Raw genomic sequence first — 24803 nt, 5'->3', positions numbered from 1 at the left:
GGCTCAGAACTAGATGGACGCTGGGTGAGCGGAGACAGCGTCGCCAGTAAGAACAAGAAGCACTGGCACAGGAGCCCTCATAGAGAGGAAAGGAAAGAAGCAGTGAGCTGGGTAGCCAGCTTTAAAAGGGAAACTAATTGTGTGGAAAGTGTAAACAAAAGCAAAAGGTTCTTTTTTTTTTTTTTTTTAATGAAGTCTGTACAGACTACTCTGGGTCTAGTGGTCCACTACTGTCCTTGACGATAAGAATACTTTTCCTTTCCCTGGGAAATTTCACCTTCTGCTTTTAAGAGATAATGTCAAGGTTAGAGCAATGCCCTCCCACCTGATGTTTTCAAATAACTGCGTGAAGTGCCTTTGATTTAAAATAGTTCAAATGCCAGAGTGGTATAGTTTTGACTCCGTTGGATGAAAACAATTTCTGTATCACATGAAAGCCTGTTGATATTAAATCTGAGAACATTTAGAAGTAAACATTTAGAACTAAGATTAGTTATAAATAACCTAGTATTGACTGCCTGTGCACCATTCACAGTGCGGTTTTAGACTTGGTCATTGAAATACTTCCCTTTCCTGATTGTGGAGTAAAGAGAAATACACACATTGCAGGAGGCAGGGGGAAAGCTGGGGATGCAGCCCAGCTGGGCATGTTTTCGTAGCATGCAGAAAACCCTGGATTAAATGACTATCCGCACCGAATAAACCAGGTGTGGTGGTGCACGCCTCTTATCTGAGGTCTCAGGAGGTACTGAGATCATCAAAGGAGGGAGCAAAGGAAAATATTTCCTGAAGGCCACTGTCTGCTTTTCTTTGTGGTCCTCTGAGTTACAGATAGCACATGCATAGTTTCACGGTGCTATAATATGGCCCTTCAAATGCAGCTGTGGATTACACAATGGGAGTTTCTTTGGTCAAATAATAACATATCCAAAAGATACTGCACACATTTTTTTGCACCAGATAACATTTGTCTCCTCCCTCTGTTCTCTCTCCTCACTTATCAGACACAGTTAACATTCTAGGACAATGAATTGTTTCTCTTCTTGCCTTGACTTGCTCTGAATTCACACCTCTTCTTTGCTCTGGAGGGCAGGTCTAGTGTGGTGGGGATGGGCAGTATCAGGCAAACTTCCTCCTTTACTGTCCTCACTTTGAGTGGGTGCCATTCCTTTGAAGCCTAGAGCAGAAAATAACTAGACTCTTGTTATTTGCCTTAGGCATTCTGGGACTGTCCTGTGATCGCATGCAGGATAGTCCTGACCAAGGAAAAACATGAGTCTTAAGCCACTAAAAGAAATATGTTCTGTAACCTTTCCTCCCTTATGGTTTAATGTTTTTTGTGCATTATTCATAGACATGTTTGATACTTGGCATGGCTTGCAGAAGCCTATCTTTTGATAAAGCACCTTTGGAATGTTTAAAGAAGAGGAAAATAAAGAATCTGCAATCATGGGAAGGGGATAGTGCCCAACTGTGCAGTGATGGGGATCTATCTGTCCCAGAACACTTAAAATCAAAACCTGTCATCTCTAGTCCTCTTTGAATTTCTTAAAAACCTTGGCTCTGACATGGTGGTGCATGTCTATAGCCCCATCCCTCTGGAGGCAGAGGACTGAAGGTTCCAAACCAGCCTGAGCCACATAATGTGAGTCCATATTAGAGAAGAACAATAGACTTCTTCCCTGTGTGGAAGACTATTTTATACCTTTGAGAGCAAACTGAACAGAAGGTATAAAAGAGTGATACGCAGTTATTGAATTGAATAAAGAATTATATAAGCTCATTTGGTTTTAAAGCATAGTTAAAGAAAGGGGTTTTTTGAGATTTGTTTGTTGAGAAAAATATTTAATATAGGTTTACAAATGATGGGGAAAGAGTGAGAGTCAGGTGGGAAGAAGGGGCTGGCAGCTGTACACACGCCCAAATAGACTGGGCAGTGGAACCACTGTAACATGTGACCAACATGCCTTTATTGCAATTATTTAATATTTTAATAATATTGTACTTTTGTTTTACAGTATATTCTTTTACCCATATACTAACATCTTCCTTTATTATCTCAAGATATATATTTCATATGCTAAATTTTCCGTCAACATATTGCAATGTATGTAAGGAGAAATTTGTTGTTTGCTCAGTTTGTTTTCTTTCTTCCACACATCATGTTCCTCATGTACTTAGTTATGGCAATTTTTAACTTCAAGTTACCTTGGGTTTGTTGTCTAGTATTTCTAAAAATAAATACTGAATTGCAAAAGTGAAGGAAAAATGAAGTTGGGCTCTCAACACTATAGAGCAAGCTAGTCACTGTTCGCGACACTGATTTCTGGTAAACACCAGGTTTCTTCCTCTCTGAGAGAACTGGCACTTCTCTGGAATGAAGTCTCAGTTTCCTGACCCTGAGATCCTAAGAAAATTAACCTCAGATTGCTACTGCCTGAGTAACACAGAGTGAACCCTCCCTACATCAAGGGCCTCTGTGAAGAAAGGACAACAGACTGAAAATTACAGAGCAAGCTAGGGCCTGCATATTTGATAGATGATATTTTTACTGCTGACACCAGCAAACACCAGACTTTGCTATTAATTGGTATCAGACCCATAATGACGAAGAAAAATAAATTAGGGTTTGTGCTTCAAAGACTTCATGCTGTTTGTTTGTTTGTTTGTTTGTTTGTTTGTTTGGCTTTTTGAGATAGGGTTTCTCTGTAGCTTTGGGGCCTGACCTGGAACCAGCTGGCCTCAAACTCACAGAGATCTACCTGCCTCTGCCTCCCCAGTGCTGGGATTAAAGGTGCCACCACCGCTAAGTTTTTGTGTTCTAATGTATTCTATACTTCTGTCTTCAACGTTAGACTGCAACCCTTTCTGTTTTCCATATCCCCCTGCCTAGAACACCTCCTTCCAAGTTCAACAGATTTGTGTTGAATTATTAATTGGTCCAAGCACTGTGCCAGGCAATGAGAAATGGGCATTAAGAGTGCATTCCCTGCCAAAGAGTAAATAATGAAGTAGAGAGAAAGAGTCAGCAACTCAAACATGTGATCCATGCTAATGGAACACAGTTCCAGATGAGGAGAGAAGATAAAGGACTATCCAGGGGAAGAGAGGAGAGGGGATTTTGCCCCCGTGAAACAGGGAAAGGCTATAGTCCTCAGTAGCTACGTATGAACTTGAAACAGACTCTAGGAGTTATGGGCAGTACAAATAATATGGCGGTAAAAATGTCTGAAAAAAATATGGAAAGCCTGGATTAAATATACAGAGGTCAAACACACAGAGGTTAGCCTTGGAAAGAACACTGAAAACACTCGCTAACCATAAGTGAAGTCTCCCACATAATACATAAGGCTTCTGTATTAATTTTTACCTCCCTGAAACTGCTTTTGTTGACCCTGGGATCTCTGGTACAGGTCGATGTCTCAGCAGAAATGATCGAGAAGGTCTGGAAACTAACTTGCTCCGGCTCCTCATGGGTGTATGGACTGGTGATGACGGAACATAGAGATCGTTCACAACCATCTCTCCTTGAAACTGAAAGAATTGGGATGCTGGGGAGCTTTCTAAAAAGCCATTAGTACCATTTCCAGAAAGTGTTTCTGATGTTGGATAGTCTACAGAGGGAAGACGTTCAGGGTTGGTGCTAGGAGCCTTGACGGAATTTTCTGATGTCAAGTTGACTTTTTCTGTTTGTTGTTCTCCAGCTGTACAATCCACAGTCTTCTGGGTAACCAAGGAATCTATTTTAACATTTACACTACCACATAAAGAATCCTGTGAAGAATCCACATTCTGGTGTAGCTCTTCCTCTGGAAAGGGCGGTGCACATGGAGGAAGGGATAGCTTATGTTGTGACTTAGGAGACTGACAATTCCCCACACCGAAGGTACTCATTGTAACCGTCGCCACCTGTGTCAGGCCAGGTCTATGAACGCTAATAGAATCAGAAAATTCTGCGCAGGTGTTGCTGCCGGAGGACGGAAGATTCTGATTCTCTTTTGAGGTGGTGCCATTCTTTGCTTTCTGAACGTTTGCATAGATTGGGATGTCTTGCATCTTTGAAAAGATCATTTGTAACTGTTTAAGTATCCTCCTACGGTGTCCTGTTGGTGAGATTCCAATCTGGTGTAGCACACTATCATTTATAGATGTGCAGTCCTTCACAGTATAAAAACCGAATTCACGGAAATGTAAGAGGTACTGCTCCAAATTGATGCTCATTAGGAAATCTCTGATGTCCACATTTACTTCACTGACTGAGGACATAATGGTGGCTTCATTACTACTCGAGTATTAAAAAGCAGCACAATGAGACATACACAAGGATGTACTTCTTATGGGTTCTTTCCTCTATCACTTTTTAGAATGTTTTTGCAATGTTCTTTTCTGTTCGTATGCTCAAGCCTGAAGAAAAAAAAACAATTAGGTTAATTTTATTATTATAAAATGATATATATATATATATATATATATATATATATATATACTGTGTTTGTGTGTGTGTGTGTGTGTATTCTGTATACACAATTTCTTTCAAGCCAAAATCTTCAGACATGCTAAGCAAGCACTTTATCCATAAGTATCATTCTCAGCCCAGGATACTTTAACTAATAAAGCCTAATTTTGCACTATATTTACCCAGTGAAAACAGAATAGAAATTAAGACAACTGCCAACTTCTAAGATTGGACTCTTTGGTGGCATTGAAAGCCAATCTCTAGGCTCACAACGAAGCTGCAGGACAGAAATGCTGTGATAATACCAACATTAAAAAAAAGAAAGAAAGAAAATGAGTCTCACAATGCATGCATGTGACAATGTGACGAATAATTTATTTATGTCCTTAACTGATGAAAACAGAATTAAATGATAAGGCTGTTCTCAAAGCATTTGTGGAACAGTTTTATACTGTTCACCAAAACAAAACCAAAAAAACCAACCAAACCAAAAAAAAAAAACAAAAAAAAAAAAAAAAGAGTGTGTTGATATCTATACTTTATGCTTCAAGGAAAAGAAAATAACTATATAAAAGTTATAACATAAATAAAACAAACAAGATTAAAAATTCCCTAAGCAATTTCCTTTTGCAGTATGTCTGGAAGCCACAACTGCTATAAGTCCTCCAAAGGTTACTAGATAAACTTGGCCAAAAAAAAAAACTTGGCATGTTCTAGTGAACAAACGTTATAAGATATTGGCTTGAATATGTAAAAAGATCAGCAAACAAACACTGTTAAATGCAGAGTTGCCAAGGAGAACACCCACCTTCACTGAGTACAGAAGCAGAGAAGGTAAGATGACAGAGAGCAAAGTAGGAAGTGCCTGTGTCAGGGAGGGTGTGGGGAAGGGAGCTAACCCACACTGCCAAAGAATAACTACCTCTTTACTTTGTAGCTGATTGTGCTTATTTTCTTCTTCTCTCCCTCCTCCCCATCCACCCCAGGACACTGGCTGGAACTAACTGCTACAATGTACACAATAAGAATTCAGATTGCTATAAATTATAAACACAATGAACCGCTTAGTGATTTTAAAGGCTCAGATGCACCGTCCTTTGGGGTAAAATAAATCCCAAATGCCACAGTCATGGTTACCAGCTCTCACAAAAGCCTATAAGTACAAAAATCAATTTTAACAAAACATATATATATTCAAAGAAAATTTCAGATTTTTCCATAAGTAGTATCCATCATCCACCTAGTCACTCAAATCTGAGATCCAGACCTGAGAACCCCAGCCAGCCCTTGACTTATCAAGCACAAACAGACAAGAGGCAAACTACTGGTTTTATTCTTTGCTACAGACTAAGTTATGGCCTTCACCCCAAAATTCCTATGCTAAAGCCCTGCCTTCAATGGGACTCAATTCAGAGCCTGAGATTTCTTGGAACTAATTACTTAAATGATGCTATTCTGATACAATAGGATTAGATCCTTATAAGAAAAACCACAGAGCTTGTTATTTCCCTGGCAAGGAAATCATCACAACCCCACCCAAGCGAGGACGTGGCAAAAAAGGGGGCACTCACAAGACAGAACCAGAATCAGCAAGCCAGCAACTTGACTCAGCCTCTGGGCCATTGAAAACTGCATTTCTGTGGTTGAAGCCACACATTCACACTCTGTGTATTTTGTTGTTCTTTTTTTTTTTTTTTTTTTTTGGTTTCTCGAGACAGGGTTTCCCTGTAGAACTAGCTCTTGTAGACCATGCTGGCCTCAAACTCAGAGATCTGCCTGCTCTGCCTCCCGAGTGCTGGGATTAAAGACGTGCGTGTATTTTGTTCTATCAACTGGTCTCACTCAATACTCCTCCATTCTCATGGCCTGTGCTGCGGCCCAGGACCTGATGATAACTTTTGCCTGAAAAACTGCAACTGTTTCTGACTAAATCCCTCATTGCCTTTGTTAGTAAATTGTCAAAGATCATAGTCTCAAGATTGTCAAGCTGAAGTTTCTTATAGTGCCATGCTAGCCTCTGAAAAACAACAATAACAATAACAGAAGTAGTAGTAGAGTCTACTGATGCAAGCAGCAAGCATATGCCAAGTGTTATACCTTGTAAATGTTTCCTTGTCGGAAGTCAATCCTGTTAAGAACTCTACTATTATATTCATCAAACTATCTCAAGCAGTCTAATAGGGTCCCTCACTCATTTTAGCTCATTGTTAACTGTTTTCCTCTGAGGCAGAAAGCTCGTTATTTTTGCCCCTTAAGCATATGTCGTGTCTGCTTGTCTATGCACCATGAATAGTTCTGAGGAGGCAGGTAGTACCTCCTCTATGTAGGTTAACAGTTGGACACCTAAAATAGAACGGCATGCCCTTTTCTCCATATGTATCTATGACTAGAGCTTAGAACGTGTGTTATGGAACTGGACTGTCAGGGATGGAAGTGATCAAAAGACACGTATATTGCTAGATTTGTTTGTTGTGTGTGTCTGTGTTCTTGTACACAAAGTCTTTCCTTTCACAGAATAAACGTTATTTCCTGGTGTCCGAGCCACGGACAGATACAATAGTGTTCTCCTCAAAACCATCTCTCTGCTATCATTCACTGTCCTAAGTATGGCTACATTGGCAATTTGGAGGACCTGAAATTGTCTCTCCACCCACAGGCCTTGCAGTTCTTTTCACTTGAATACTGTATCTGTCTTCCAATCACCTGACTTTCTAACAGTCTGACTTCAATGACTGAGCAACCAAGGGTGTTCATATGTGTCTATCTTTCCTGAGAGACTTTAGCTCCAAAGAAAGTAATGAAATACAAAGAGATGGGAACGCTCTTAAATATGAGACAGCAGCAGCCCTTCTGTGCTTTGACTTTACATGGGGTTACTGGAAGGCAGAGTATGACTCAATGGCTCTCTAGGGACTGGTGTGGGAATCTGCTAGACAACAACACCTACAGATAGCAGGTCTAGAAATGTCTCTTGACACCCTCCAAACATGATCGGGCTGTGTACTGAAACTTGGTAATTAGAGTTCTAAATCCTCTACAGCTCCCAAGTCTTCTCTAGACCAACCCTCTCAAGTCACACCTTGCCGTTCTTTTCCCTTGAGTGAAAATCGATCTTAACACTCTGCATGCAAGACACTTCGCACAAATCTAGAGCCAGACTATGTGCATGCCTTACCTCCTTCACTTCCTAGAAGCATGAACTCAAGTACAGGTCCAAAGCGGTGATTCAGTTTCGTTTTCTGTAAAATGCAAACACTCAGATGTACTCAGACATTGGTATAGAGCATGTGGCAGAAGCTACTCCACTAAAACACGACCTAGTGATCACCCATACCACACATTCAACTCCATTACAAAATTCATCTTCACTATTTATAAGTCCCCACTGTTGATTACTTTTTATTATTAGAGAAATGTCAGGGCCAGAGTTAAAGTGCAGAGAGGAGTTTAGGGTCCATGGAAGGTGATCTTATTCCATGTCATGAAAAAGAACCAGGCTCCTTAGCCCTACTCATTATGTTCAGTTGCAGCAGAGAAAGCTTTGAATATAGACTTTGGCCTGCCATCTTGATCGGCCACCTAGAAGAATATATACTTATGAAATAGAAAGGTAAAAGCTAGGTATTAAAACAACATAAGAATGACTGTGTACGTGTGCTTTCACACACACAGGTTTCGTTTTTATTCTGGCTTTGAAACCATCCTTACTAACCTCTCTCCACCCTTTAAATCTCGCCATTTATATAGTGGGAAACTAGATATAGATGGATGTGGAGACAAACATTTCCGTCTCCATTTGCAGTTATCCTGATCATTTCTATGATACCCTAAGGTTCTCAATCTTCCAAATGCTGAGAGCCTTTATTACAGTTTTTTATGTTATGGTGACCCCCAAACATAAAATTATTTCATTACTGTCTCATAACTGTAATATTGCTACTGTTATGAGTCCTAATGTAAATATCTGTGTTTTCTTAGGAAAACCCTGTGAAAGTGTCTTTGGACAACCAAAAGGTTCTCAATCATAGGTTGAGAATTGCTGCCCTAAAAGGTAATTGAAGGAACCTGGAGAAGGCAATATTTACTTGTTGTTCTGTAGAGAAAAGAACGAAGAAAGGTTTGTTTCTGTTAAATCTCAAAGACTAAGAGAGTTGCTTCACGCTAGTTAGGTGGTTGTACAAAATATCTTAGGCTGGATAATTTAAAACCAGTAGGTATGCATTGCTCACAGTTGTGGACACGATAAACCTAGAGGAAGGCACCTGAAGGTCCAGGCATGCTCTCCAATCTGGCAGAAGAGCAAAAGGGATAAGAAGTTTGCTGTTTCCAATTTGTAAACTCATTAATCTCATCCACAAATGTTCCACAGCTGTGACTTAACCACCTCCCAAAAGTCCACCTTTAAAGACTGTGACTCTAGGGGATTCTGGTTTCACATACGATCTGAGAGGATGAACACACTCAGACCATAGTCTTAGCCATATTCTGACCATTCCTTGGGCAACTTTGTTATAAAAGCAGAAAGTCTAAACCAAAGTGACATGGATTGAATAATAGATCCCCACCTACAAACCTTGTGCATGTGGGTATGTGATGTCTCTATTCTTTAGCTTCCTAAACAAGAAAATGGGTTTAAGTAGTTCCTATATCTCCCCCATAGGGCTGGAGTAAGAAGTAAATGTCTCACTACATTTGATCATTTAGGACACCAACTAAGACACATGAATACTAAGTCGGAGTTTCCCATTATTATTTTACCATAATACATTCTGTCAATTTGTTGATCACCTTCTAAAGCTTCCCAATAAATGCCAGTCAAAGTGGCTGTTTACAAACATCCTACAGCCTGAGTTGAGGAATTGGTACAAATGATGGGTGTTATAAACATGACTGTGCACATGACCATGCTGTCCTGATTTCCTTAATGAGGAAGCACACAGAAGGGGAACACCACTTAGACTCATATGATATAAGCCTGACCTATGTGTCACCTAATAAACAATTTTGTCATCTTAACATGCTCTATGCTGAACCCAACTCCATCTCCTCAATTGCCTGCTGCCACCACTCAATCTACCATCTTATTTACCTTAAACTATGACAATAGGTCCCTGGACCAGTATCCATAACTTTCTTGGCTCCCTCCCTGCACACACCAGATTCTCAACCCCTGAAGCATTATGGTTAATTCTGTAACACAAACCACATCGTAAACACTTCCCACAACTTTCCAAATTCGCATTCCCTGGTCTTCTGGCTCCAGTGACAGCTACCAGTTGACCTCAGTCTGTGCCTAACATAGACCTTTTCTCTCTCACTTCCATCGCTTTCAATCACAAGCACGCTGTGGAATATTAATTGAAGATATATTTGTTTATGCTGTGGAATATTTGTTTAATGATGCAAAGATGTGTTGCATTTGTTTAACTGTGAAGCTGTGTGACTTTACCTGTCTAAATCACCTGATTGGTCTAATAAACATCTGAATGGCCAATAGCTAGGCAGAAGAAAGTATAGGCAGGGCTGAGAGACAGAGAGAATAAACAGGAGAAGAAATCTGGGAAGAGAGATGGGGAACAAGAAAAAGAGAAGAGAGGATATCAGGGCCCAGCCAACCAGTTATACAACAAACCATGGTGTAAGAAGTAAAGAAAGATATACAGAATAGAGAAAGATAAAAGCCCAGAGACAAAAGTTAGATGGGATAATATTAAGTTAAGAAAACCTGGCTAGAAACAAGTCAAGCTAAGGACTGCCTGGCATTTATAAGTAACAATAAGACTCCATACATTTATGTGGTAGCTGGGTGGTGAACCCCCAAAAACCAAAGAGTGAAAATACAAACTATACCAGTGCATACTCCACATTCCCATAGTTCATGGCTCGTGCCCTAAGTTGCACAGTCTCATCAAATGTGCCCCTTCTCAAGGATGACTTCCTCCACCTGCTATACTGCTAAGCACACCTTGCTATTCAACACTCTTTACTATTACCTTAACTATGCCCAAATCATTTTAATTACTACTTGACACCTCTTATAGAGTCAGGATGGCAGGTAGGAAGTATTCACTGTTTGAAAAGTCAGCCTTCCTAAGTCAGCGAGCTAGTAAGGAGCTGAGCGAGAACAGATTCAAAATCGTCCAATCCATCGAATCTCTAAGAGGTCTTCAGGTTAGGAACCAGATATGGCAGAAAATCAGTGGGAGTCATTCCAAATCATCCGCTGGGCACCTACAACCACTCACGTAGGAAAAACCAGGCCACTGAAGCCCTCTTTTCTTCTTCACCTGTCTGCACCCTTTCCCAGAGGATCATCGTGTATGTCTTCAGACCAGGAAAGAAAACAAATGACAGCTTTGGTATGTACCTCAGCCATTTCATTAAATATAAGGGCACTGCATGCTCAGTCAGGCAAGCTCTGGAATCACCTTGGTTGATTCTAATTCCTTAAGGGAGAGGGAAAAAAGCGTTTGTAGAATTGAACTTCAGTATATATCGTTAATCCATTAAAGAAAGACATCATTTTAACTCTAGGTGAGATACTGCAATTTTAACAAATTAATAAGCTTAATACTCATAAAGTCACATGATTAAGAGAAGCTTTTGAAGATAGCTATAAAATGGGAGCGACTAAGTGAATAATGTAACCTTCAATGTCCTACAAGACATGTCGTACAGAGTCTAATAACAATAGATGACTATTGTTTTCCAGAACAGTAGTTCCCAGTAGATTAGTGCTGTCTCCTGGGGTTAGCGCCAAAGGATACTAGAAACCGTTTCTACTCAGCTCAATGCCTGAGTAGCTGAGACAAGAGAGGTGACGCAACATATCCTACCATGGCACCAATGTCCACTCCCTACAGCAAGTCAGCTCCCCATATGTTGTGAGAATAGACGGACAAAGAGAAAAGTGTTTCTGCCCTCGTTGTGCCAGCAAACAAGGACGCATAGCTTATTCCTTGGAAGATGAAAAGACATAAAGAAGATGCTGCACCAAGTAGTTGACACCAGAGTGCAATGCAGTTCCCTCTGCTTTGGTGAAGAAGAGACATAAGCAATGGGTATCGTGTTCTTCGCGCACAATTAACTCCATTGTTTAAAACTGAAATATTAACGCCAAGTATCCATAAAGACAACACATTCAACAATCTTGTTCCCCACAACAAAGCACAAGAGAAAGTGATGGTGAGAATTTATTTTTTTCATTTTACTCAATTCCATATGTAAATCAGACTAGAAAGTTGAAAGTCTAAACTAAAACTCTTTTACTGTCAGAGCCTTATATATTTGGCCACGAGTCAAAAGTTGATCACTTGCCATCCCTCTCCATTACCATCTCTTTACCTACCCTAGTATGTGGCAAAATTAAGCTCCTTCTAGGAAGACAAGTCCTTCAATCTGATCATCTTTCTGAAATGTGGTCACCCACAGTCTATGATCTTCTCAGCCCTGTGATCTTAATTTAAACAACTAGCCCATCGCCATTTCTCCAGACACATTCATCCTCTTTCCTTTTTCCTAGGATTTATACTGTTAAAAAAAACAGTCCATGGTTGTGAATCAGCTGTGCAGGGTCCTTTGTTATTCTTGGGAAACAAGTCCAAGACCCAAGGCAAAATAGGAGATAAAAGTGAAGCTGAAATTCCAGAGTGGGATTTCCCAACTCACGCTGATGGCCTTGGTGCTTCGTTAGAGCTGTCCGGTTAATCAAATGGGAGAGAGGTGACTGTCACATTCTTCTTCTCATTGGTGTCCCATGCATGAACACTTAATAGTCTCCAGAGCAGTGGTTCCCCACCTTCCCAGCGCTGAGACCCTTTACATACATTTCCTCATGCTATGCTGACCCATAACCATAACGGTATTAAATTGCCATTTTATATCTGTAATTTTGCTACTGTTAGGAATCATAATGTAAATATCTAATATGTAACCCCAACGGGGCTGCAATTGACAGGTTGAAGAGCATTGTAGTAAAGAGTGTTGTAGTAGGAGCGGCGGGGCGGTGTCCCGCCACCCGGCTAGCTTTACACCTGAAATAATTACATGGAAACTGTATTTTTTTCAATACTGCCTGGCCCTTTAGTTTCAGCCTCTTATTGGTTAATTAACCCATATTTAGTAATGTGTGTAGCACCACGAGGTGGTCGCTTACCAGGCGAGATCTTAACCTGCGTCCATCTCGGAGAGGAGAAGCATGGCGACTAGGGTGACTGCCTGAAGCGTCTCCCCAACTCTGCTTCCTTTCTCCCACAATTCTGTTCTGTCTACTCCGCCGACCTAATTTTCTGTCCTCTTAAAGGGCCAAGGCAGTTTCTTTATTAATCAATGAAAGTAACACATAGACACTCCTCCATCAGAGTGCTCCTTAAATTACTATATTCCATACTTTGTAAGCTCAAATCTTATACTACAGAACTTTTAGGTTGATCATGGGTGTAGGAGTCCATACAGGTCGTTACATAAAAAAGCCTCAATTCATTTACATATTAATTGCCTGAGATTTAACAGCCAATAACAAGTTAATGGAAAACAACTTTGATGTCATTTTATACAGCAATGGTAATATACAATTTAATAACAGTTATTTCGCAACCTACCCTTGCCAAAAAAAAAAAAAAAAAAAAAAAAAAAAAAAAAAAAAAAAGACTTTATGGGTAACTGTGGTAAAATTTGCTCAGCAAAATAGTCAGCCAAAGTCAAGACACTAAGAACCAAAGCCTATCCGGTGACAAAACAAGCAAGCAGTGGTCAGAGGAAGGGAACAGCTGGACGGCGAGAGCAAGAGGTGACACAAAGGACTCCAATTCCAGTGAGAGCAACAGGAGCAGCCCGGTGTGTGAAGGCGGATGAAGGCCGTGAAATGTGTACACAAGCGATGGGGTAGGGAGTCCTGTTTTAAAGAAATGAAAACTGGAGAGATGGCTGTGAGGTTAAAAAATAATGCTGTCCAAGGATGAGGACTTAAGTTCTGGTCTCCACTACCCATGAAACTTACCAGGTGGGATTAGCAGCTTTCCCATAATCTCAGCTTTCAGGAGACAGAAGACATGAGAGCCTGAGGTCAGACTGGCTAGTGAGAGTAGCAGAAGGTGTGAGCTCCGGGTTCAAAGGAAAGACCCCCCCCACATGAATTAATAAGGTAGAAAAGGAATTGGGTCTCTCTGTTTACCCTCAGACTGCCACATGCATGTACACCCACACATCTGCACATACAAGCAAGCATGTATACACACATGGATGCATAACACATACAGATGCACACACAGAGAGAAAGAAAACCCTATCACAAAGTTGGGTCTTTACCACTTTGTGCTAAGTAAAATAAACCAGTCCCAGAAAGGAAATTACCATATGAACACACTTTTACCTAAAGTTACCGAATTCATAGCAATCAAGAGTACACAGACAGACATCAAAGAGGGGGTAGAGAAGTGGAGAGCCGCTAAATGGACATAATAATTCAGTTTTTGCAAGAGGAAAATGTTGTGTAAATCTGTTCTACAAGAATGTAAGCAGGCTTAACACTATTCAATGGTACACTTCCAAAATGGTTAAGACGCTAATTTGATAGAGCAGAGAGGGGAGAGAAAACAGAATGAACTCTGTGTACATTTTATTCTCCTACTTTGACAGTTCAGTCTTCAAAGTGCAGTACTATCAGTCCATGAGCTTTTCCTGCTCCATCTGCCCTTAATCCCTTATTAAGTCCACCCACACTAGATACCATAATGCCTGGATTCCAATCCAGACTTCTCCACTTTTTGATTTGTTTTATTTATCTATTATTTATCTATTCTCTCTCTCCCCCTCTCCCCATCCATTCCTCCTCTCTTCACTCCCCTTATTTCTGGTGTATGTGTACGTACATGCATGCATGCACACATGTGAATGTATGCATGTATTTCCACTGCTGTGCTACATATATATATATATATATATATATATATATATATCCCAGGCTTGCAGGCCGAGGAGTTTCTGGGGGTGAGGGGTGATCAGTACTTCACCTCCTACATAGCAGTAGGTGTTCTGGGATTATCAGGAACCACTGCACTCATCATTGTATGTGGGCTCCTAGGATTGAGTTCAGGTCATCACTCTTGCAAGGATAGTACTTTTACCCACTGAGCCATCTCCCTGACCTAGGTTTTTCTACATTTTAACTGGGCACCTTTATAATATCATTTAACTTCCCTGAAACTTAAGAGCCCTTACTTCTAAGATTAGGAAAATATATCTATTCTCTTACAGAATTGCCAATAAATAAATACAGAGAAAAGAATGTATGCATGTGTATATACATGCAGATAGGCACACACATGCACGCACACACATACACACACACACACAAATATATGTACACATTGACCTAAGATGAACTGCAATCATATGTTGAGTGCTGGCTATTATTAATTCATTTATTATAATCAATATTACACTTAATTATATCATATGATATGAATACATTGGATTTGAGTGTTAACTCTTTGGCCTACACGGCAATATCACCTTTCTTTAAAAGGGTACTGTAAATTGTTTTCCTAATAAACCTACAAAGTACTTAATTAGTAGTAAGCACAGCTTTATTAACCTAGTGAGACACAGACATGATTACTGTTTTGAGACTGAAAGGCTTTAGACTTAGGACACAGGCCACAATGATTACCAGAGGTCCCAGCTGTGCTGCCCACAACCTTTGTGGACTTCAACAATGTCTTTCTCTCCAGAGTCTCACTGCTGTCTTCGAATAGGCAGGGAAGATAATAACGCATACCACCCAAGGCTGTTTCAAGGGGGATATGCTTGAATATGTGCATGGCCCTTTGAATGGTTTCTGGAAAACAGCAAACATTTAGACATTAGCTGCTAGATGCAAAATAAGTGAAACTTGATCTTCCAATAGCCAGATTCTCAGCCAATCATTTGGCTTTTGGCTCAAGGGAAAAGATTATTCTGAGATATTTTTACTTTATTTACTGTGTATTCAGAAAATCCCAACTCTGCAATCTAGAATTCAGTGTCTCTGTCAAAGTCAGGAAAGCCAACACCTTTACTTAGTGTTATTGTACTGTCCCATGCCCAATGCCTGCCTCCGTGTGTTTTAGATAGTACCTTAATACTTAAGTGCTTGATCATCTCCTTGGTCACAGTGTATCTCTCAATGTTCCCATCTATATTTAAGTTAACTAGTTGAGGTTTGGAATTTCCTTTAAATTCTAATGGAGAAATATTTCAAGTAAAGCCCTGACTTGGGAGCAACCAAAGAAAGAGTTTATCTTCCACAGTTTCCATGAGGAACGACAAGGTGAGACCACACATCACTGTAGTGGAAGCCCACCCATGAGCTCCGATGCCTACATCTGCTTCTATTGGAAACAGGCCCTTTCCTGGCCCTGACAGTCTGTAGCACATCTGTAGCTGAACCTAACGCTTTCAAAATGTTGAACCGAGAGGCAAGCAGGTTTAAACACAGCTTTAATGTTCAATTAATCCAAGCCAAAACTGAAACAATATTACAGCTCAATACAAAGACCTTTAAGTGTAGAGTTATGATATAAGCACACTTTTTAATGTGCATTGCATCTCAATGTTGTAGTACAAATATCTATTCACCATCTCTCTGAATTTAAGAGCCGCATTTTTAGACCAACAACCAGATGTTTCAAAATAGCCTACTGTGAATGTTTCCTCTCTGCATTTATAAATAGCGCCCTGACCTCTTTTCCAACTGAATTCAAGAGCTTCCTCTTGGTTCTGTGATTCTTAAAGTCTCTTGTCCTTACAAAAAGACAAGTACTTCAATTGTCTCTGAACTTATATGCCACTTTGTTTACATGTATTCCTTCAATAAATATTTAAATAACATGGCTCTCTCTAAGAGAATAGTGGGAAATACTTTCAGTTCGAGATAACAGTACATCTTATCTCACTTGTGAACAGTGTCAAGGGTTACAAAGTGAAGATGTCTTCTGTCCAGTAGTTTAAAAAAAGATCAGGCTTAGACATGACAATAAGCAAAGGAAATGACATGGGTACAAACAATCAGCCCTGAGACAAACGGCTCAGTCCAAGTGAAGAAGGACTGGGAAGACAGAACAACATTCTCAGAAGAATATGATAAATACAAAATAGTACTTACTCTGGAGCAATGGGAAAACTCAAGTTTTGTGACCTTGACTTTAGAAGGTTAGCAATATAATGCTTTATTCACGTCCCAGAGATCTGGCACCATCCTTTAGAATGGATGGGTGGGGCATTCTAAACGTCTTCCGTCAACTTAAGGAGTATAGTTAAAGACTGCAGCAAGTCAGAGCTTTGCAAATGCTGAGATCAGAGTAAGAGCTATTGAATGGGGTTTCTAAGAGGAAAGGCCACAGGTGGAGACATCAGCCCCTGAAAGTAGACCAAAGGCCATGGAGGAGGCACAGCACAGCGACAGAAGATAAACATCGAACCACAGCAGGAAGGCAGAGCAGGTGCAATGGACTTCGAGTTCAACAAGCAGTGATGTCAGACGGGCAGGTGGAAAAGGGAAGTGTCTGCACTTCTTGAGAATGCAATGAAAAGCTCTGCACAGCCCTTGCCCATCTCCACCCCTGTAGTTCGAGGCATCAGACACTAGGAAAAGACCAGTCTCCCGTGCTGGTCCACAGAGCGAGCCTTACTCTCCCATGCTCAGCTACACAGCATAGCCAGTGGTGTTTGTTTGCCTGGTTTTTTTGTTGTTTTATATTTTATTTTTAGGAATGATAAGCCATTTAAACAACCCATCCCAGGTTATTCCCTCAATTATCCATACATATATGCACATAAGTCAGAAAATAATTCTCTCTGCCTCTCACAAATACCTTTCAACAAAATGCCCACCTCGCCCATATCAGAATACCTGTGTTCTCATTTCAGCACATGTAATAAGTCTGCTTATGCCGAGTCAAAACTTCAAGAAAATTTCTACAGAGACAGGACAATTAGGAGAGACTACCAGTGCTATTTCAATCAAGAAAACAAAACTAAGTGAGTCAAATGACTTTACAACTATCACATATATAAGATTTAGGTGACATTTTATCTACATTTACGTGTGTGTATGTGTGTGTGTGCGTGCGTGCGTGTGTGTGTATGTACGTGTGTGGGGGGTGATGCAGCATTTATTTAGAGCTCAGGGACAAGTAGATAAACTCAGTTCTTTCCTTCCACCATGAGACCCTGGGTCTTGGGGAACAAACTCATGTCATTAGGTTTGGTAGATAGCAAAGTTACTGGCTGAGTCATCTAGCCAGGCCCTCAGTGGTATGTTTTTGAGATCTAAAATAATAAAGTCTAAGGTAGAAATGATTTAAGATGACATCCCATACCTTCTACTTTTATATCCACCGTGCTTGGTTAAAGTTAAGGCATATTTCCAGCACCATTAAGAAGTACTCCACCTGATTACTGTTCTACAAAGAATCCAAAACACCCCACTGTCTAGCAGGTGCAAAAGCAAAGCCCAATAAGTGGATCAATAAGCAAATCTGAAGACAGGGTGGGACACATGACAACAAAAGCTATTAAGGCAATGACTGTCACTCACAGCTCGAATTTTATGGTCCCTGTCACCACGCCCCACAAGGAAGTGTGTTAGAAAGTAACAAAACAAAAAGGCAAAATCTCCTCCTGAGCCCTCTTGAAGTCTGTAACTCAGAATCCCCAGAAGCAGGTTTTCAAAAGTGCAATTCATTATAACCCGAGTTCCCTTTAACCATGGTAACTAAAAGAGGTTTATTCTGACAAGCACTCATTGAGTGCCCATGAGCCTCACAGCTGGGAACTTGAGATGTCAGAAAAGCATGAATTTGTTTTTAAGTGAAGCACCGGCCTCTCCTTTCACAGACAACCCAGAAACCCATCTGATAGACTAAGCAGAGGAAGGAAAACATACAAGACAACAGATGCACATAAATCTGTTTTAACAAGCCATTTGACTTACCCTCTAGGTACATTTTATTTTTTAACAATTCTTTGGTTCTGACACATCAAGTCAATAGAACACCCTCTTGGTGTGAAGACCCACCTTAAATGTGTGTTCAGTCTCTCCTTGGATGGGAGCCAGGGGATATTTCCATTTTAGGATGTAGCCTACTTGCACGACCCATTTTTTTTTTCTCTTTTAAACATTGTTAAATGGTGGAATACCAAGAGCCTTTGCCCTCCACATGTCTCTTGTAAGTGTATAAAAGTCATAAATAACAATCTTATAGATATCCGTTTTCTTTAAAAAGTTACTGCAGCCATAGCTACCTTCCACTTGTATACAGACAATGCTCCATACACTTCTGGTGCAGAGCGCTTAAGGAGAATCAATACTGGGTTTGTAAGCACAATGCTATTATTGGTAATAACAATGACAACCGATTAAATGTACTTTTAAAAATAGCTTATTTCAATACAGACCAAAAAAAACCACTTATATACTTCAAGGACAAACTTGGTATCGCTCTACCAACTTACAAGAGCCTGAGACAGTTGTCCACACAGCGTGGCTTATCGCTTCTTTCATATTTTTCCTCTAATTATCAAAAGTTTCCAAGATTATTCCACAAACCTTCTTCCAAAACAAAGTAACTCCAGATCGTCACACACACACACACACACACACACTAAATCCAAGACAGAAGAAGAAAGAAAGAAAGAAAGAAAGAAAGAAGAAGAAGAAGAAGAAGAAGAAGAAGAAGAAGAAGAAGAAGAAGAAGAAGAAACACAGAATGAAGTAAAATAAAACTTACTTTAATTACTAGATGGACATCAGTTCTCCCACGAGAACTGCTTCCCACACCAAAGGAGAAAGAGATGCCTGGTAAAAGCACTCTGGAGAGGTCCTCGGGTACAGTGCTAGGTTCAGGCAGGTGGAGGCCGAATGATTGTAATTAAAGTTAATTAACAGGGCTGCCGTCCTAAGTGTGTAACCAGCAGGGTGCGGGGGAGCACGGGGCTCCAAGTCATTACCTCTACCGAGAAGAAAAAAAAAAAAAAAACAGCGCCTGGAACTCGCCCAGGCTGCATTCGGTCGGGGGCGGGAGGGTAGGGATGAGGCCGAGTCGGGTGGACTGGATTGTCACCCCGGCGGGTCAAATCCCAGAAGCAAGTGCAGCCTTCAGATCACTTACCGGCTCTGGTTTCTTTTCCGACGCCCACACGCGGGAGCACGATCCAAGCGGCACAATCCAGAGCCCGAGCACTGCGAGAGCCCCGAAGCGCCGCGCGGCGCGGAAAGGCGAGGCGTTCTCGCACCCGGGACCGTAGCGCCGCCAGCCCACCCCGGGGACTCGCCTCGCGCGCGGCCGCCGAGCCTGGGCAGCGCAGCGCCGGCTTGTCCCCGTGGGGCGCTGTCACCGGCAGGCGGACAGCGCGCCGCACCTGGAGGCGGGAGCGCGGCTGGGCTCGGCGAGCACGCAGCCCCGGAAGCCGCGCCCGCCCGGGCCGCCCAGGTGCTCGGCGCCGCGCCCGGGTGCTTCCTCCCCGGGGCCCCGGGGGCGGGGATCCGCGGCCGGCGGGGGCGGCCCGAGCTCAGCGGCGGGGGCGGCGGGGCAGGCCGTCCCGGTTCCGCAGCATTGCTGGGCGGCTGAGTCAGCCTGCCGCCGCTGGGCCGCGCCTGCCGCCCAGGCCACCTGGAGCGCGTCCGCCCAGTGGGGACCAGGGGAGGGCGCGTCTCGGGTCGTGGGCTCGGACCGCCACCGGGCTCCCGCAGGGACCCTCGCTGGCCTCCCACTGCCCAGTGCCCCGGCTGTGCGCTCTGACCTGGGCTGGTGGCCGAAGGGGCGGAACCTTGCCGCCTTCTCTGATTGCAGAAGCTTACTCCACCGAGAACTTTCCCTGTTGCCTCAGCGTTTCCCAAACTTCACACTCATCTAAGACACCGGTTTTTCCAGGTTCCGGGAATCGGTATATTTGTCAATCCTTCTATAAGATTCTCTCCAGTCTGCGCTCTGGCCAGATACTGAGATCCCTTTTTCTAGATGAATTGAGGAGCAGCCTAAAGTCAGTGTGCAGAGACTTATCCTTGGGTAACCAGGTCTCAGAGCTTGGGGGTGTTAGAGTCTAGAAGGACTTTCTCTTCTTTGAACCAGTCCTTGTCTAACCTTGGCAATAAGATAAAAAGAGAGGATCCCAGAAACCTACCCGAGAACAAGTAGGGTCATCCCCTAACATGCTTCATTCTACGGTTTGGGGCTTTTTAGTTTGTTTTTAATAGCTTACCTACCTGAATTTCTCTCCTTCTTAAAACATGAAAGTACTTATCTTTGCACTCAATCTGTTGACGAAAGTGAGGCCATTACAGAGAAGCGCAGACATTATTATGAAAATAAGATAATGGGCCAAGCTCCCAGAGTGGAGTCCAGGCCTCTGTGAGTCCACAGCACCAACTGCTTGCAGACTACAGGCCACCCATAAGCCCCATCCTTGTGAGGGCCGTTCTGCCGGCAAAGGGAGCCCCCAAAGCTCCAGGTTCCTTTTGCACTAAATGCTTCACAGAAGGCCCTACTTCCTAGGCAAACTTCCTTGACTTAGGCCGGAGCCTGCAGAATTGTTTATGTTTGGTTGTGCTCTCGTTTTTTGCTTTCCATGGCGTCTATAACAAATTCTCTGTTTGTGGCTTCTTCCTGGGTGCATCTTAGTCCTATATTCTCGGTGTCTTTTTCTTTCTTTCCCAATAGTTCTTACATATTTTCCCCTAATCTACATTAGCCTTCTTAAATCCTTCTCTGAATAAGACAGGTTATCAATATACAAGTATTCTTACATCAGTTACAGTGTCTCAGGAGGTCAAGCTTAACTTGTCCTCGATTTACTCTCCCTGGTTGGTTTTATAACATAATTAGGGTTTGGGGCCTCCTACAATATCTTTTTCCATGAGTTTGTCATTTGGTTATTTGGAGTTTTCTGCATGGTTCTGTTTGGTAATTTGAACGTAGAGCACTGAAGATGCAGCGGTAAACAACTACAAAATAATCTCTAGATGCTGCGGTCTCCCCAGGGAAGGCTTTCGGTGCTACAAAAGGTACACCAGTGATTTCACAGCACCAGGGCCAAGTAAAACTCCGCTCCACCATGAGCGCTAAGCCGGCCTAATGCATCCTCATAGACGGAGGGAAAGAAAAGATGACACAGGAAAGATGGTAAAAAGCTACCTCTTATTAATTGCTTGTTAATCACCAGTCGCTAGCCAAATGCCCGATACATATTTTATATGTCTGCCACAACTCTGAGTTGAACTAATTCTTCCAGTTTTATAAATGCAGGCTTAATCGAAGCTGAAAGAGGCTAAGCAGTAAATAGCAGATAAATTGAGCACATCTAGGCTGTATTAGCACTACATAAATTATTTAAGTGAGGCATTAAGAGGACAAAGTAGACAAAGACATTGACTTTCTATAAGAATTAAGATATGGAGATCTGTCGACTGCCAGGCTCCTGGACTATATATCTGTTCCCAGTATGTTCCATTGGGGTTGGAATTGTGCCAAGGTGACCTGCCCCTACCCCTACAGCCTAGGTTTTTGGTAGCAGAGCAAATGGAACTGCTTAACCTGTTCTGCCTTTGTTGCTCTTGTCCCTTTTGTACCCTTAATGCACTGGCATGAAAGAGGTGATGGATAGAAAAGCCCCATCCTCGCTCTCTTCTCTCTCTTTCCTTCCCAGCATCCCCTTTTATCTATAACCTCTCAGCAGCACTACCATCCACTGACCACTTGCACGACAGCTGCTGCTCCAAGCCTTTACTTACAGAAGCTCATGCAATGATGTCAGCAGCTCCTTGAAGAAAGAAGAAACAATAGTGTTTTCTGCAAATAGGAAACCTAAAGAAAATAGGAGGTGAGTAACAAGCACCATATAGCTACACCATATAGGACCACATGGAGGAGTAATTCCAAGCCAGCCTTTTTCTGGAATTGTCTCTGGTGAAGTCAGTGGAGCTGGACATAAAAAGGCTGCTCTCAGGATGGAGATGAATGCACCATGTGGGCTGAGGCAGTTTGAGCACATTCTACTAACATTTGGGCCCTGGTTTCTCTATTAGTAAAAACTATTGGAACATAGTGTGCTTGTACATCTAAGGCACCCAAGAAATGGTAACTCCTCAGTGCATCTAGTTCTATTAGATTTTTTACTCCCATTATTCTCCAAAAACTAAGTTCAAGTTTCATTTTCTTCTCAAGACTTTGCAAATATTTCTGATAGCCAGGATTGCTCACACATGAAATTTAAAGTAATCTTTCATTTTTTATAAAATGTCCAATATTACTTTACCAGATAGAGAACTTAGAGTTGTAGAAGCATCAGGCACATATTTCACAATATTTGTGAACAAACAAAATAATATATTAATTTATAAATATTATGCTTTCTACTCTTATTTTATGAATTAATATTATTGAATACACAATTTAACACAAAAATTTACCTGGACAATTATATATAACTCACCTAACCCTCTTCCTTAATTACATCCCCTGATGTTCTGCTATTACATACTGGTATTAATTTTAGTTGTTTATTACATACAATGAACTTGATGTTCAATTTATCTTCTAGAAATTTTATATCCTCTGAGTAGCATCTCACCAAATCTTCTTAAATCCTTGCCTCTCTGGTAACCAGTGTTCTACACTGCACTTATGTGAATTCTCTCTATGTCTCTGTCTCTCTCTCTCTCACATACACACAGAATGGGGTCTCTGCTGGTGGAGTTTGTTTGTCAGTTAGTTTGTTTGTTTGTTTTCCTTTTGACACAAGCTGAAGTCACCTGGGAAGAAGAAGCCTCAGTTGGAATAATCTCCATCTGATTTCTTTTTTTTTTCTTTTTCTTTTTTTTTTTTTTTTTTTTGGTTTTTCGAGACAGGGTTTCTCTGCAGCTTTTTTAGAGCCTGGCCTGGAACTAGCTCTTGTAGACCAGGCTGGCCTCGAACTCACAGAGATCCGCCTGCCTCTGCCTCCCGAGTGCTGGGATTAAAGGCGTGCACCACCACCGCCCGGCTTCCATCTGATTTCTTTATAGACTGATGTGGGAGGCCTCAATTTACTCTAGGTGTTGTCATCCCTGGGCAGATGGTTCTGGGTTATATAAACAAGTGGAGCAAGTCATAGGGAGCAAGTCAACAAGCAGTCCTCCTCCATGGTCTCTGCTTCTGTTCCTAAACTCCTGCCTTTCTGTCCCTCAGTGAATGGACTGTGATCATAGAGGATAAGCTAACTCAACCCTTTCTTCCCCCAGTGATTCTCAGACTCTGAAGACACCGTGTCATCTCTAGTTACCACGTTTTTAGATTTTGGATATAAGAAAGATCATGCAGCAGATTATTTCACTCTGTATCTTCCGGCAGTTCAAGGCCAATCTGGAAAACACACTAAGGTGTTGTGCTAATTCACTTTCTGCTGCTGTGATAAGGATGATGACCCAAGTTTCTGACACCTCCGAAAACCGTACTGGTAGCTGGGGTCCAACTAGTCAACATATGAGTCTGTGACAGAAATGTCATATTCTAACCACAGCAAATTCTGTGTGTATACTAAGTCTGCCGGAGGATACTTTAGGCTGTGTTTGTCACCTTGGGCCTTGGAAGTCATCAGGCTAATTAAGTGAAGGAAACAAGGAGGTGCTGTGGTATTTATTTTGTTGTTGTTGTTGTTGTGTGTTTGGTTTTATTTTGTTTAGCATAATATTTTTATTGAATCTTTGGGAACTTTACATCATGCACCCAATTCTGCTCACTTCTCATTTCCTCCATATCCACTCCTCACCCTGCAGTGGCCTCCCAAACAAAACTTAAAAACAAATCAAAATAAAACAAGCAAACAACAACAAAAGCAAACAGAAAAATAGCAACGACAAAAAAGAATAAAACGAAACAACAGCAACAAAAAACCCTCTTTGTTCCCCTCCGTCCTTCAGGTCTTGGTAACACCTCTTCATTTGTCCTGGTGGCACTGGGAGTCACAGTGTCATGCAATAGACCCTTTTGTCCAATCAATTTTATTTGCAAATGTCCATTACGATGAGTCTCTGGTCTGGTTCAAAGTCTTTAGTTTATAGTACACCATCATCACTGGATCCTCACTGAAACTGCTCTTGGATATCCTACAGCCACCAACTCACCAGTCGGACTATTTCCTTCATGAGGTCCAGCAGGCGCCATACGGAGTAGATGTTAAGGTGGGCCCAGGAGGTAGCTGAGCAGGTCTGACCTGGCCTTCCCTCCTCAGATGAAGGACAGAGCCAGCTCCCCTATACCTATGCGAACAGGGTCAGCTCTCCTCTGCCCATAGTGAAGGGTGGGGCCAGCTCTCCTGAGTGGTGGAGGCCAGC

At 41.8% G+C, this 24803-nt stretch overlaps 1 protein-coding gene across 1 annotated transcript in view; it reads right to left on the bottom strand.

The window, feature by feature from the left end:
* Nucleotides 1-19855, bottom strand: part of Arap2 (ArfGAP with RhoGAP domain, ankyrin repeat and PH domain 2) — a 173889-nt gene extending 154034 nt beyond the window's left edge. Inside the window, exons 1-3 of the mRNA XM_038328559.1 lie at nt 19606-19855; nt 7632-7695; nt 3371-4404 (exon numbers count right to left, since the gene is read on the bottom strand). Of these exons, the coding sequence (XP_038184487.1) occupies nt 3371-4266 (896 nt within the window). The 5' untranslated portion in view covers nt 4267-4404; nt 7632-7695; nt 19606-19855. The remainder of the gene's footprint in view (nt 1-3370; nt 4405-7631; nt 7696-19605) is intronic.
* Nucleotides 19856-24803: the final 4948 nt, after the last annotated feature.

The sequence above is a fragment of the Arvicola amphibius genome, chromosome 1 (assembly GCF_903992535.2).
Source record: "Arvicola amphibius chromosome 1, mArvAmp1.2, whole genome shotgun sequence".
NCBI lineage: Eukaryota > Metazoa > Chordata > Mammalia > Rodentia > Cricetidae > Arvicola > Arvicola amphibius.
This window is presented reverse-complemented; position numbering and strand designations above follow the sequence as displayed.